Consider the following 14,652-nt stretch of genomic DNA (forward strand, 5'->3'; position numbering starts at 1 on the left):
TGGAATATATCATGTTGTTTACTTCAGTATCGCAATTATCCCGGATAGATATAATTTAAACGATTCCATCAATCTGATTAACCACAGACAGATATGCAGAGAGAGTTATGTTTAAGAGCAGCAAAATTGTAATAAGTTAATAAAACCCTCAATATATTTACTTATATCTAGCAATGTATAAATATACAAGTTCATGAATGCGAATTTATTCAATGTATGCAAAAATAACTATTACAATATCATAAAGAAATTCTAATTCTATAATCGAGTATTTATTTTTAACTCATTGTCAGTGAAAGGATCTTTCAAATTAAAAATAAATTATTACCTCTCAACAATGGCGACACTTTTTTAAACATTGGAGGAAGAAGAAAGCAAATATTTGTCCTTTCGGGATGTACGGTCGCTTTCATCGCCTACTTTTGTTAAGAAGTTGGCGAAAATATTTCGAGAGTGGCTACTTGACGTGAGACTAGCAAATTCACTTAAGTTGAATGTGGACAGACGACTAAGCGGTAATAGAAAAATCGAGGTCAAAAATGATCATTGCGGCGAATGAGGAAGACAAATTGTTACATAAGCGAATGATAGCGAGAGTTCTTGCTGCTGACTACACCGTTTTCTTGAAATCTGAGATAATTCGACGAGACAGTTCGAGCAACAGGGCAATTACGTTAATGGTAAAATGTGAATTGTGAACCGGTTTTCTCATTTGTTTTCACTTTCGTTAAGTTCTTATACGTTCTTAATAATCTAATTAGTTTTTACATACACTTGCAATAATTTGATATTGTTATATGAAGGCGAATTAAATTAATAATTAATTTAAGAAGAAATTCGGAAAATGCTCTAAGAAATATCTCTAGTTTTAATATAAACTTATTTAATAAATACAAATAAACACACACACAATATAAACAGTTTGTACTGTATTATGCATATATGTTATCACACAACATTTACGCATTAATTGGCGTTCCGCACTGTTACTCGTCCAAATTAAATATGCAAATATTAGTAGATTAATTACTCTCCTTTTCCAACCTTTCTGTTTTTCTGTTCTCTTTTCTCTCTATTTTGTCCTCTGCTTTCTTTGCAGTTAAAATGATTATAGTTGTCAAAGTGAACACACGCGTAAACAAACACGGATTGCTCATTCTGCGGAAATATTCACGTACACCAATTATAATGTTAAATTGTTTACAGAGGCGCGCGTATATATGTATATATATATATATGTTTCGTCCGTGCGCCACCGCGTTTAATTTGATAATTAATACCAAGCGGTCGCTTCATAATTCAGTTATAAATTCCGCGAATCATGTTTCTTGATTGCGGCAGCAATTTCGATTCGACGGCACGATCATAATCGGTATTTGTTGAATCGTGAGTGCAAATAAGACTGCGATAGATGGAATTAATCGAGGCCGGATAATCGAATTTATGGTACTATTAATAAACATTATGAGTCGCCGGCGATATCACGCCGATGTATCGCCGATATACGCATTCTAATGCGAATTCAGATTAATATTTTGACAAATGCGAAATTGTTATAATATTTATGAATTATAAAAGTACTGGTAGCGCGCCAACAGTTACGTTTCATGCTGTATAAGTATACTACGTGACATATATACCGGAAGAGACACGTTTTGGCACACTTTCTCTAACCGCGGATAATAAAGCTTCGTGCTGTAAGAAGAATGCTGTTGTGCTGACAGAATAGTAAGTCAACAATTAAATAATTTTCTTCAAGCAATTTAAACGCAAAACAATTTTAACCTAAGAACATTTGTGTAAGATTTATCTCTTTGCGAGAAATCTTGCGAATCTTTATGATTACACGATATATTGTTCTTTTACGTCAAAAGTGACACAAAAAAATTGATTTTCGTATTATTATCATAAATAAAATAAATAAAAAGTACTTTATTAATCACCTAAAGTAAACTAATTTAATATCACAATCAATCTAAATTATAATAGCTTGTGCCGTTCTTAAGGCTTTCATAAAGAGATCGTAAAATATGTATCTTCTATAAGAATAATATTAAGCTGTGCCGTTTTTTTAAAATAAAAAAAAGAGTTTTCTATAAAGAATATTTAGAGTTGAGATAGTTTTGGTAATCAAAATTTGAAGAAGAAATTATTTGATTTTAAATTTAGTCATTTTAACTCTCTCTCTGATCAAGATAAATACAGATTATTGGTGATATTTCGAGTTATTTCACATTTTTTTATAACTTTGTAGGATAATCAAAATAATCACAACTTAAAAAGATTGGAAACAGTTTTCTCTTTTTTTAAAAAATTCAATTTTTTAAGTTATTTTTTGAAGTAAGAGAACGATATTGTTATCTGAGATCGAAGATTTGCGAGTAAGAATTATGGCTTTTTATCAAATGTTGAGTGATATAAAACTTTTATCAACTAATTCTTAGTCAAAAGGAACTACACTTTTGGGAAAAATAATTTGAAACTTGTATACAATTTGTTTTCTTCTTCTCTCTCTCTCTACGGGAATAAACTTTGAAAGATTTAACCTCGCGCGAGCTTGCGCCGGGAAGATTTATATAAGTTGCTGTTACGTGATGCTGTAACAAATTTAGAACACGACTCACGTCCTACTAAACGGCAATATATGACGAATATCGCGGCGCCTGAGGTGAAAGTTCAACGAGAACGCCGCGAGGTATAATTAGTTCCGGTTTCTCCACCCTCGCGAAGCTGTCGGATGTCAACGTCAATGCGTGTCGAATCGGACCTCTAGGTCGACCTTTTCGAAAGTCCCCGGATAGATGACTAGCTCGCGAAAATGATATCACACAAAGATTATCCACGATATCAGCATGACGTATTAATTCTCAATATCAGGGAAGCACGATGTATATCGCTGTTTGATCATTAGAAGAGAGATGAAAGTGATTGAGAAAAGAAAGAGTGCGTTAGCACGGATTCGTATCTCCTATGTCTTGGATATTACATGAAGTGACAGCCTCTGGAGATTCGATTGCTTTGTACATTATTCCTTTTTAGATAACGGATCTCTTTGTGTGACTGAAGGTTTGAGTGTCAGTAATAGCGTAAATCGTACGAGATGAAAGGAGTCAAGGGGAGAATGTGTCAGAGCTAATTTATATTTGTCATGTCACCGGCGTGAAATGACGGCCCCTTCAGATCATCGGGAAAGGAACATTTTTTATTAACCCTCCCGATTACCATAGAGAGATCGCAAGATTTATCCGAGCGCGTATCATTGTAAAGAGATATTGAAAAATACAGTACAGACTGATCATGAAATCATCAAGATAAATTATAACGCTGTATGCACTTATAAATTGAGATTTATCTGATCCTGCTGCAACAGTTATTTTATCCGAGCTTGATCGTCGCAGGTTTATATAAGGATTAAATTTAATTAGATTGTTACCAGATGCCATGAATACGTGGATCTTTATTAACGCGCGAGTGGTTAAGTAAACAAGGCTCATCGAGACGTCCAGACTCTCGTTGCACCAAACGCAATCAAAGTTACCGACGGTTCCCATATGACGCACGTTACATAAGGCGCATGTCTTTGTCCACTCTACGTGATTGATTAATGATAGCGAGCAAGGTCTGCTGTAATAAAGACGCGCGCGGCAGCTGTGTTTACAGCGATGTAATATCTTACAGTAATAGTCGCGCGACTTTCTATCGTAAATCAAGCCGGCGTCTATTGTATCCATGATGCTCGAATGCAGGATTTACTTTAAATTCATCTTTAATCGCGCGATGGATCGTACATTCCGGAAGCAATCGATTTGATGGCAGATGCGAGCACGTTGAAGAGCATCTTCGATCAAGAATTAATCCAATCAAGAATTAATTTTGTTACGCGTATGTTAGGGAAATGAATTAATTCTTGATTTACAGAACGGAGATGAAGAGAGAGAGAGAGAGAGAGAGAGAGAGAGAGAGAGAGAGATGAATAAATATGCGCCACCACCAACCGCAAATTTGTCCCGCATCCTTCCTGTAACGCTCGCGAATCTGGAGCAGAATTTCGCGTACATTTTCGCGTGTTTTGCCGAGGGTATCGGGCTTATTAATAGCAACGTTTCTCCTAAGATGCAACGTTTATTCTTAATGCACCGTGATATAACTACAAGTCAGTTAGAAAATCGTGGTACATATGTCTCTTTGAATATATATTAATACAATATAATATAATATATTTAAAATACGCATGTGTATAATATCGTGTACAATAAATATTTACAACAATTTGAACCAGAGTAGTCCGTGTTGATTTCGAGGGCGAGGACGACAACGCCGGGCGGCGGCAACACTCATCGTCCGGCGTCACCGTAGGTTCATGTATCGTGGATCGTCTTCCATATTCTCGTGGCGGAATAATTACTCATGGAGGTCGTGAGATCACATGCTGGACGGCGGCGCCGATCGCTGTTTTACACCTGGTTCTCATCTTCCTTCGACGGATGAGCCGCGTTCCACTCGAGAGCCTTCAGTATTAGCGGCGGGATTTCCGGCGTGGTGGGTAGATGAGCACCCACCGGTTGGAAACCATTCTTGTCGGCCACGTACGTCAAGGAGATCGCCTGGCCGTCGTCGCTCGAGTAGCTAAAGCCGCCCTCTGCCTTCATCGCCTCGTTGTCGGTGCCAACTTCCTCCAGGTGACCTTCCTCATTGGCTTTGATACCGTTACCGGTTTCGTAACTCCACTTGTACGACCCATCCGGGTTAGGACCTTCCTGACTTTGGCTGACAATCGGTATCGGTTCGTCGGCAGGCGCTGCCGCGGTGCAGGCTGCCAATGCGATCAAGATTACCTGATAAAAAGTATTAAAAGTATAAATAATCAATGATATAGAAATAAAACTATGAAAGTCAGTTATTGATTCCAAAATTTTTACAATATAATTTGATTTGGCAATTAGGTTACGTTTGGGGAGAGCGCTATTTGTGTCAGTCTATTCTTCATTCATCGTTCATTAGATTATATGTAAAATAAGAATAGAATATAGCTATAATAGGACACGAATAGCTAGGATATAATAGCGGTTCCTCGAACACACCCTAAGAGAGACACCCTAAGCGCCGCGATACAGAAAAACTTACGCAGTGAGAAAATCAACATGGATTTGCTTACATTATTATGCTTATGGTGATTGGTCTACGTGGTGGATTAGTGACTGCCTCTATTGTGATTGGTCAATTCGCTTACGTTTTATTGATTAAGGATCGGTTGTTCCATCTTTGGATAAACTACGTAATTGATAATTTATTAACTGATAATTTATGTAATGGATAAACAAAAAAGTATAAGAATAAAAGAATAAAAAGGTAAGAAGATAACAGACTGAGTTAAAGTTCATCGGAAGGTAGAATAACCTATCCTAAGTTTCTTTTTTTTGTGCTATAATCCATAAAATATATTTCTCGTAAACGGAAGTTTCGAATTTGCGTGAGCTATCTTTAGAGTAAATTAAATGACGGAAATCGATTGTCTTATTCTACATTTATAGTTCCATAAAAGTGAGTTCCTTCCAATTACATTATTCAAAAGTTCAAACTTAGGGAAATTTATTATGGAATAAAAATAAAAAGCTCAGATAGATATTATTATTAGTGGAAAACATTCGATTGTTAAAGAATAAATGTGAAACTCATCAACAGGTCATAAATGTAAAAAAAATATAGGAGTAAAAATTGCCCATTGTATCGTTAATTGATAAAAATTTCTCGATGTAAAAATTAAATTATATAAGTTAAAAAGTATTAATTGAGCAGAAATAAATACGTGTTTAATGCGGGAAAAATAATTCATGGGTGATCGAGCTGCTCGCGAAGACACATTTATTGTAGGAATGAATTTTAGTTGGAGAGTCATGATTGGAGAGTTTTATGTTAAATTTTTAATACAGAGAAGTATGCATTTAATTGTAAATTCAAATATTAAAGTCTAATTAATGTAATGTAATTATCCTGCTGACAGTGTAATATGGTATTGCAGTACTCTTGAACAAAATTAATTGCTTTTGTAAAATTATGAAGACTGATGAGATTAGTATTTATTTAATAGTCATTATTAAATCGTTAAAAACGCTCACTATCAATTTATCACTCGGAAACGCTGCGGTGACAGATTTACTGTCACGACTATCTTAATTAATCTTTTTTTCCCCAAACCATGTTTCATTCGCGTGTTAACCTCCTATATTTAGCGTAATTTTCACATCTCCGTTTAGGACACACACGTTTTAACAGCTAAATACAAATGGTGAATACACGATTCTAATATTGATTGATTGAAATCGCTTAAATGTGACATTATGTTACGAAATTTCACAGTATCGGTTGTTGCAAAGTCGGGATTACTAATAAGATAGGTAAAAGATCTAATACAAACGCTGAGATGAAAGTAAAAGTAATATCCATCCTTGGAGATTAAAGATATAACAATTAATTGATAAGATTGACTTATCAAGTAAAATCTCGATTAAAGTGATGATTGTGAATGAGAACTCACCCGCGGCGAATAATTTAATACCGATGCGCTACGATAAAGTATCAAAGTTACGGTATTCGACAACAACGCCGGATCGCGGTGTAGAGAACTAAACAGCCTTAGTTAATCGCCACTGGTTATGTTTGCCGGTACGTAAACATCGTATGAACATTAGCCTTCTCGTTAGTTTCCCTGCTTGAGACTCACGTTGTTGCACAAGTGTTTATGCGTACGTGCTAATAAACTATCGCTACTTAGACATTTTCGAGGACGCGATATTTACGCAACGTGGTAAAAACGATATAATTAAGAATACTACTAATTATAAGAACAATATGTCTCTAATCTCCAATATAATCATATATTAATATATAGTATAACATATTAATATCAAAATATTTGTATTATCAAAATATTAAAGTTATTGAATTCTGCCTTTGTTTATTATACTACTGATTTAACTTTAACAACAACATTTTTGCTAGGTCGGTCATGTTGCGACAGAGAAAGCTTTGCTTTGAACCAATGGAAACGGACTCCGCAGTAGTGATACCGTTTTGAGTCAGACACGACGGGGATCGCGGTAGTATCAGCGTTATTAGGTCAGACGCTGCACTTTGAATAACCTTCACAATGTTGACGATTCGTGTTATTATTGTATAATAACAACTTTACAATTTTCTGAATAATTATTTGTGACACTACAAATAAGACATTATCTTGAATTACAACGTACAAAAAATTCTATAATAGATTATTATTGAGAACATCACTATTATTCTGAAATTATTCAGTAAAACTGAATTGAATTTAATATGTCGATTATGTAGAGATTGTTGCACTAAATAAATTATACTAATACGCTGCTTGTCGAAAACGGAAATGAACAGATATACACTACGATTTATGGAAATGTTGTTACGCTTAGCAACTCTTCGATTTTACGTGATTAATATTCATTCAGTTGAAACGCTGTTTACACTAGAATTATCGATGATAAAGGTATATCTATTTCTACTATTATTAATAACATATTTTTAAAAAAAGGACAAAAAAAAAAGGAAAATAAGCTCAATTTAATAATTTACATATTACAACAAAAGTCATGAAAAATTTCAGAAAATGTATAAATTGTTATAAATTTGGCAAAAATTGCAAATCAGTCATTTTTTACTTTGATAGAGTAAAATTATTTCTATAGCTAAAAATAGTGGAACTAATTCTAATTAAATAATAGAACTATAATAGTTTGATAGCAGAACTAATTAAAATACAAGTTCTATTATTAAAGTGATCAAAATGACTGATTTGTAATTGTTTAATTTTAATTTATAAAATTATTTCTGTTTTAACTAGAATTACTAAAATCGACACTACTAGGTAATTCTAGTGTTGGTTTTAGCATTTCCAGTTAAAATAGAAATAGTTTTACAAATTTTCATAAAAAAGTAGTTTTAGTAGTTCTAGCTAAAACAAAAATAGTTCTAGTGAAAGTAATTAAAGAATAAATATTGCTATCTCACACTTATTACATCTCTCGTAAGATAAAATTTATCCACGACTCAGTATTTTCTAAAATAAAACTATCTTAGTTCGCAGTTAAAACATGTTGTATTATCCGCTATATATGCATTCGTTACTAAAGATAACGTACATTGTTTTACACGAGAACGCGGCAGATTTTGGGTGTATCCCGACGGTGTCGATCGATATCCTTACACCAACTATCCTCCGGGATACGCTACTTACCCTCCGTTCCCGGCTCGCCCCACGTTTCTACCCACCGACATCCGAATCCCCGGAGTCCTCGGAGTTTCCGGACTCGCTCTATACCGGATATAATCGAGAAGTGTCACTTACAACAACGTAACTCACAGAATGTCCCGATACGCGCACAGGAATCCCACCGCAGAGACCGGAAATGCACGTCAGATTCACACGATCCGGCTACGATTACCCGCGAATTGTCTCTCACGGCGAATGGCGGAAGTTGCCCTCCGGCATTCTTGCTTCCCAATCCCCCTTTCTCCCCTCATCCCCTCAGCTTCTTTTTTTTTTTTCTCTTAATTAAACGCTTACCAATGACGTGTACATGCTGCGGCAGTAATCGCTGATGGGCAAGTGTTTATCAAGCCCCGCAGCGCTCGTCGTATATATACCCCTGGAGGCATCACCAACACCACCGACGGTCCAATGCACCGATAGCCACTACGTTACGATAGTACGTAGGATACACATGGGGGCATACATAGAGGGGCCGCACATAGGGGGACAGACAGGGGGGTTTACACGGATCCATGATTTAACACAGCATCGTTACGTGTGTGTATGCGTGTGTGCAAGTGTCGCTGCCGCCTCGCTGGTGAGCTGAGAAGCAACACACTCTACATAGCATCGAGGAGAGACCATCTTCCCTGAGATCACCATGTCACACTGCGCTAAATGTCATCGGGTCCCCCGTTGGAGGATGCTTACTCAATTGTCGCAATTTCTTTAACGATGAACACTGCGCGGGGGATCCGTTTTTCTTTTCCATCGATTAGTCGGCCGGAAACTCGGACTCGGTGAGTTTGCGGTCAGTTGTGGTATTCTCTCCGACAGACTCGTCGGCACGTTCAAGTATTACACGAATATATATTCCCTATCGTTTCGAATTTATGCGAATTTTTTATTGTTGTTTTAAGAAGACGATATACGTGTAACACTGTTATGTAACTTTTCTCGTTGCTTCTTTCGTGCCTGGGTTCCACCGCTATTTTCTCTTACGGCAAGGTAAGACTCTCTTATGGCCAGTTCAAGGAAAATTGCCGTTCGGTAATGTTTCTGGACACGAGGCAGAAATCTGGAAAGTTTGGTAAATAGAAATAACGTTTCTGTTAGTGGCGTCTACCGTATTTTCAATCATTCGTATGTATTTGAGTACCGTTACCGTCAGATTAAAAGATCAAGAGCGAGTGCTCGAGAGACTGTTTCGCCGTGTCGCTGTCGCGTAGATTTATGTTGTGGATTTTTGTAAAAAGCTGTACCCTCTTCATAAAACAACGCATGTATGTGACACATATGGGAACAGCTTAAACTCGTATCTTCTATCGGATTTATTAATCAGACGCCGCCCATTGCTTTGGCATTTTCCTAGCAGTAGTACGGACACGGTAAAATTCAATTCTTCTTCATTATTTTCCACTTTTTTTCCCAATCTTACCGCTTCATCGCTCACGCAAATGTTACGTAATATTAATCGTCAGTGCTAATCGCGCGTTTCTAATCAACAAATCACGCCATCATTAAACAATCAGTTGGTCAAACGGCTATTTACCTCGAGTTTTTTTTCTAATTGCAAAGTCTAAATTACTCACGATTTGGCGTAAAATCAAACCCAATATCCCATGCAGTCTCTAGCCTGTGAATCGACTGACAAACGCACGACACGCGCAGTCGAATTGTCCACTCTCTAATCAATCGGAAACGGCCTGACAATCTCTCATTATCGACCGATAATTATGTGAAGCGCCGCGCTATATCGCATTTACCTCGTCACGGCTGAACTTTCCGTATGCTGTGAGAATAACGAGCTCGCGTTAAGCGTTTAATCGAGGCGATTGTAATCGAAGGGGTTTCGTAAAAAAAAAAAAAATAAATAAATAAAGGAAAGGACGTGACGGCTTCGGTCCTTGGCGTAACGTAATTGTGAGAGAAACAACAGCACGCCAAACTTTCTCGTTCGAAATGGGTTACGCGCGATTCTGAGAACATTCCCTTGCACGCGCGATAGTGTACATTTACAAAGTAAAAAGGTATTTTTTATTTTAAACTCAGAGCCGCGTAGTAATATTGGGTCTTTTTTCTCTTACAACATTATTATGTAATATAAATATGCGCGACAGTACATGATAGTGTATTATGTAGCTGATACAAAGCGATGCATGTGCCGGAAGATGCGGAATTATGCATGCACCTAACATGCGTATCTAATTAATAATCAATGCCATTCCATTGGGATGTTTGAGAATTGTCAGTAAATATCGCCGATCAGATATGTTAATGTCTCCGCACGAGATAGAAGGGGGTTATATTTGTCTGGGAAATTCCGCGCTCGTTGGAAGTACGTAGTTGGAAATACGATTAATATGTCGCTTACCCAGATTCGTATGTCTCGCCATAATAGAGTTTTCATTATCGATAGTATAAAGATAACCCAGTAAAAAAGGTTTATATACTCCAGTATAAATATGTATATAATTATATATAAAATATGCTCATACATTTTTTTTTCTTATACAATTTCTATTCGTATATACAGGAAACATAATAAGAAAAATTGAAAAATAATTAGAAAGATAAACTTTGTATTGTTTTTTTTTTTTGTAAAAAAGAAAAGGTTTGTGAAAATGATAAAAAATTGCTCATATATAATTATGTATAATAAAATTATGTATGTAATTATATATAGAATATTGTATAATGTGATCGTTTTTATTTTTTGTATACAGAGTTATACAAGAAAGAAAATATATGAGCACATTTTATATTCAATTATATTTATTTATATTTAATTATAAACATTTTTATCGGAACAATATTGTGTAATTAATTAATTTATTATGTAATACAGTTAAATCAGACTGCACTCTTATGAATATGAAATAGTCCATTTTTACATTATTATTTTAATTATTTATGTTATTTCAAATTTTATATTGGATAACGTTTACTTTTTGTAAGCGTTTTGAAAAATTGTAACAGTGTCGGTTACAAATATCAAGGTGTTAATAAAAAGTCAAACGCCGCGCTGGATTATTATCATGACAGTTAAAGTGTTAAGATACAGAAAAACGATATATGTAAATACCTGTACATACAATGAAAATATTAATTATAAATTATAAAGATCTTCCGTCAAATCGAAACATGAAAATATCGAATCATGGAATTAATTGAGATTAATTACGTTAATTAGTAGTAATTTAGCGACGTCGCAGTTCCTCTCTTTCGCTCTTCTTTGTGAAAACTTTGGGGAAGGCCGTACATTTTCCTACGTGCGATTATTGATCGTGGACATTACCGGCGAGGTACATCGATGTAACATTAGACAGGATCTGACGGGGGAACAGTGAATTATGCCTCGATAGGCATTAGTTTTCTTCTTTTACGGGAAATGTAAGGGGCACGTAGCACGACAATAAATTCTCGTGTGTCTCTAGGAATGCCAGCTGCTCGCTGCTGCGCAGCGCCATGTACCTGCGTGATTCACAAAGTCACGTCATCGATATATCCGAACAATTTTCTCGCGAGATCGCATTTACATTTTGCACTCACGAGTCGCAATAGAATGTCAGAAAAGCCTAGGGGGTTGGTTAAAAATCATCTGTTAATCGGAATTAGGAAGAAAACGCGAAGGGAAGAGAACTAGGAAGGTGAACGTCTCTCTTGAAAGTCGAGGACGCTCGACATGATAAATGCTAAAATACGTTTCACAATTACTCATTGAATATTTTAGTGCACCGCGGATTATAACGAAACGTCAACTCCGTGCAAGTACAGTAATTTATAGCGCAATAATTTTGCGGTAAGATAATATTTATGTTATATTATATAAAAACAAGAGCTCTGTTTAATATCTATACATCATTTATTTTGTGGTCTGATTTATATTTTAAGAAAAATTTATAAAATAAAAATTGATTTTTATATTTATTTTTAAAAAACATTATAAGTTCTATACTTTTATTTACAATTAACGTTATATGTATAATAAAGTTCTTGAAAAGACGTTGTCATTAAAAATTAAATATTATAAAGTATGAAATACTTCGCGCAACGTGAGTATTTTTCTTAATTGATAAAAATCTAAATAGATAATAAATATTTAAAAAATCGTAAGAATCTTTTCACAAATTTTCTCTAAAAAACTTTGATTAAAAGACATGTCGACTTTTTCCATTTTTGTAGGTCACTATCGCGTGAATACGCGTTACTAAACTCGTGAAGAGACCTTCTGGAGAATATTTTGGACAAAGAACATTAATTCAATGAACATTAATTAATGCAAGAGAACGGGATGAACGATCACTATCTGATCAATAGCGGGACAATTGTCCGGTAAATATAGGGGAAAGTTTGTATGTTTGTTGGGGTTTTAATTAGCTATATTACGTAACGCGGCGCGTAGATATTCAAAAGATGTATGAATAAATATCAGCCGTGAAAGCTGCTAACATTATATGTTCTTATCTCTCAATTTACACTGTTAGATATCAAAACAGCAATGTAACCCAATCCTTTAAGTTAAATAACATTTTGTTTCTTTTTACCTCATATGTGTCAAAATGTAAATGAACACATTTTTATATTAAGTTTCAAAGTAAACAACATTTATGTTAATATATGCACTTAGTAGATAAATAACAAACTAAATTTTTGAACCAAATTTAGTACATTTTCTTGAGTTAAATTAACGACATGTTGAGTAAGAGCAATGGCGATTTATAGAAATAATAAAAAATTGTTTAAACTGGATATAATTTGGCATTATAAATTTCACAGTGTAAGATCACATTTCTAAAAAAGGTGCCTCTCAAGGAGATCAACCGTGATCATTACGTGCGATCGTTAATGCAATCGAAGTTCCTCTTCGTCGAACACACCGCGCTATACGCCGTGGACGTGGATCATTAATTTCCCACATTCACCAAGTAACATTTTCGCGGTTCTATCTGATCATTTGTTAACACGACGAGTCTCTCGAGGCGGATATCACCTGCGCTCTGGATGTCGCTTTGCAAAAATTAGAGAGATGTTTCACGAAGTCTTATTGCATTGTTCTTCTTGCCAGATTCAGGTCTATTATAAAAACAATGAACACATGTAGAAACCCGCAATCACGCGCGCGAAGTGTACTATACATCCGTACATTTATGATTTATTTAAGTCCAATTTCTTCATCCTCTAGATAATTATATCCAGGAGATTCTCCGCAACTTATATGAAAGTGAAGAAATTGGGTATTAGACGATAAATACTATCAGCTCTCTTACATTTAGCAAAATGTATTTGCAATTTAAATTTCCAGCTTTATTTTGCATTTTTATACGCATACCTTGTAAGATGTCTCGTTACTCATTGCACACACGTACAACGCGAGATAAGGGTGGGAGGGGGAGAAGGTAGCTTAAGGGCTACAATCGATAAAATCTGTTGCAACTGTGCAGCTCCAGACTACGCGTCTCTCGCTGACCAACATCGCGGACGATGCACCTCGATGCACCTCATTTTTATTCACTTGACAGATCGAACACCGTCCTGATACGGGTGTATCGCCACGCCGCCTACTTTTCTTTCTACCTTGCTTTTTATCTCGCCGTATTTATGGTACGATCGCCGTGCCTTCTCGCTGTTGCATACGACTACTGCGATGACGAAAAAGTTGTGGACTGTTTCGTCTTACTTTAGGAGGTATCTGTAATCGCTGTATCACATCCCTGATTTTCGCGCATTTCAGCGATGCCATAATCGGCCGTATCTTTAAGATTGATATCTGGGATCGTATTATTCTTGAAAATTGTGACATATAAAAATGTACGAAAACACATTATACTATACTTTACGTATATGTAGATTTTCCTATAAGTATTTTTGTATGCGATATTTTTTAAGAATGAGGCTGGTTTTCCGCAAAATATTAGATATGTTTTTTGTTGCTGCACTGAACTGCAGTAAAACTTCCTAAAACTTTTACTTTCGTTGAACTTCAAATATGCAGATATCTGTTTTATTTTACATAACAAATGTACTAGTTTAGCCATAAAGAACAAACCTCTGAATTTATAATTTATAAGGCTCGTCGTTCCGGATGACACCCTCGCGTGAATGCAGGTTAATTTGAATATTCCTCGATGTCTTTCATATGCATACAAACAAATAAATCGAATACATCAAAACTCTATCGTTTTATTTTATTTAAATAATGGATTAACCCCTTCAGTGCTTGATTTTATTAAAACCACTATTAAATTTTATTTTTAATTTATTTCAAAGACATTTAATAAATAATTCATGTTAAACAATACATTACCAAAATTTTGACTATTTTACCAACATACACGTTATGTACAGACTGATCTCAGATGATGTCGATGGAA

At 35.4% G+C, this 14,652-nt stretch overlaps 1 protein-coding gene across 1 annotated transcript; it reads right to left on the minus strand.

Annotated features, from left to right (window-relative positions):
- Positions 1-4,102: 4,102 nt before the first annotated feature.
- LOC108746376 (larval cuticle protein 8-like) lies at positions 4,103-8,635 on the minus strand. Its single transcript, XM_018483108.1, has 2 exons — positions 8,594-8,635; positions 4,103-4,835 (listed from the first exon to the last, which is right to left on the minus strand). Exons 1-2 carry the CDS (start codon positions 8,606-8,608, stop codon positions 4,455-4,457), a joined length of 396 nt encoding a protein of 131 aa, XP_018338610.1. The 5' UTR covers positions 8,609-8,635; the 3' UTR covers positions 4,103-4,454.
- Between the last annotated feature and the right edge of the window lie 6,017 nt (positions 8,636-14,652).

The sequence above is a fragment of the Trachymyrmex septentrionalis genome, unplaced genomic scaffold, assembly GCF_001594115.1.
Source record: "Trachymyrmex septentrionalis isolate Tsep2-gDNA-1 unplaced genomic scaffold, Tsep1.0 scaffold17, whole genome shotgun sequence".
NCBI classification, from domain to species: Eukaryota; Metazoa; Arthropoda; class Insecta; order Hymenoptera; family Formicidae; genus Trachymyrmex; species Trachymyrmex septentrionalis.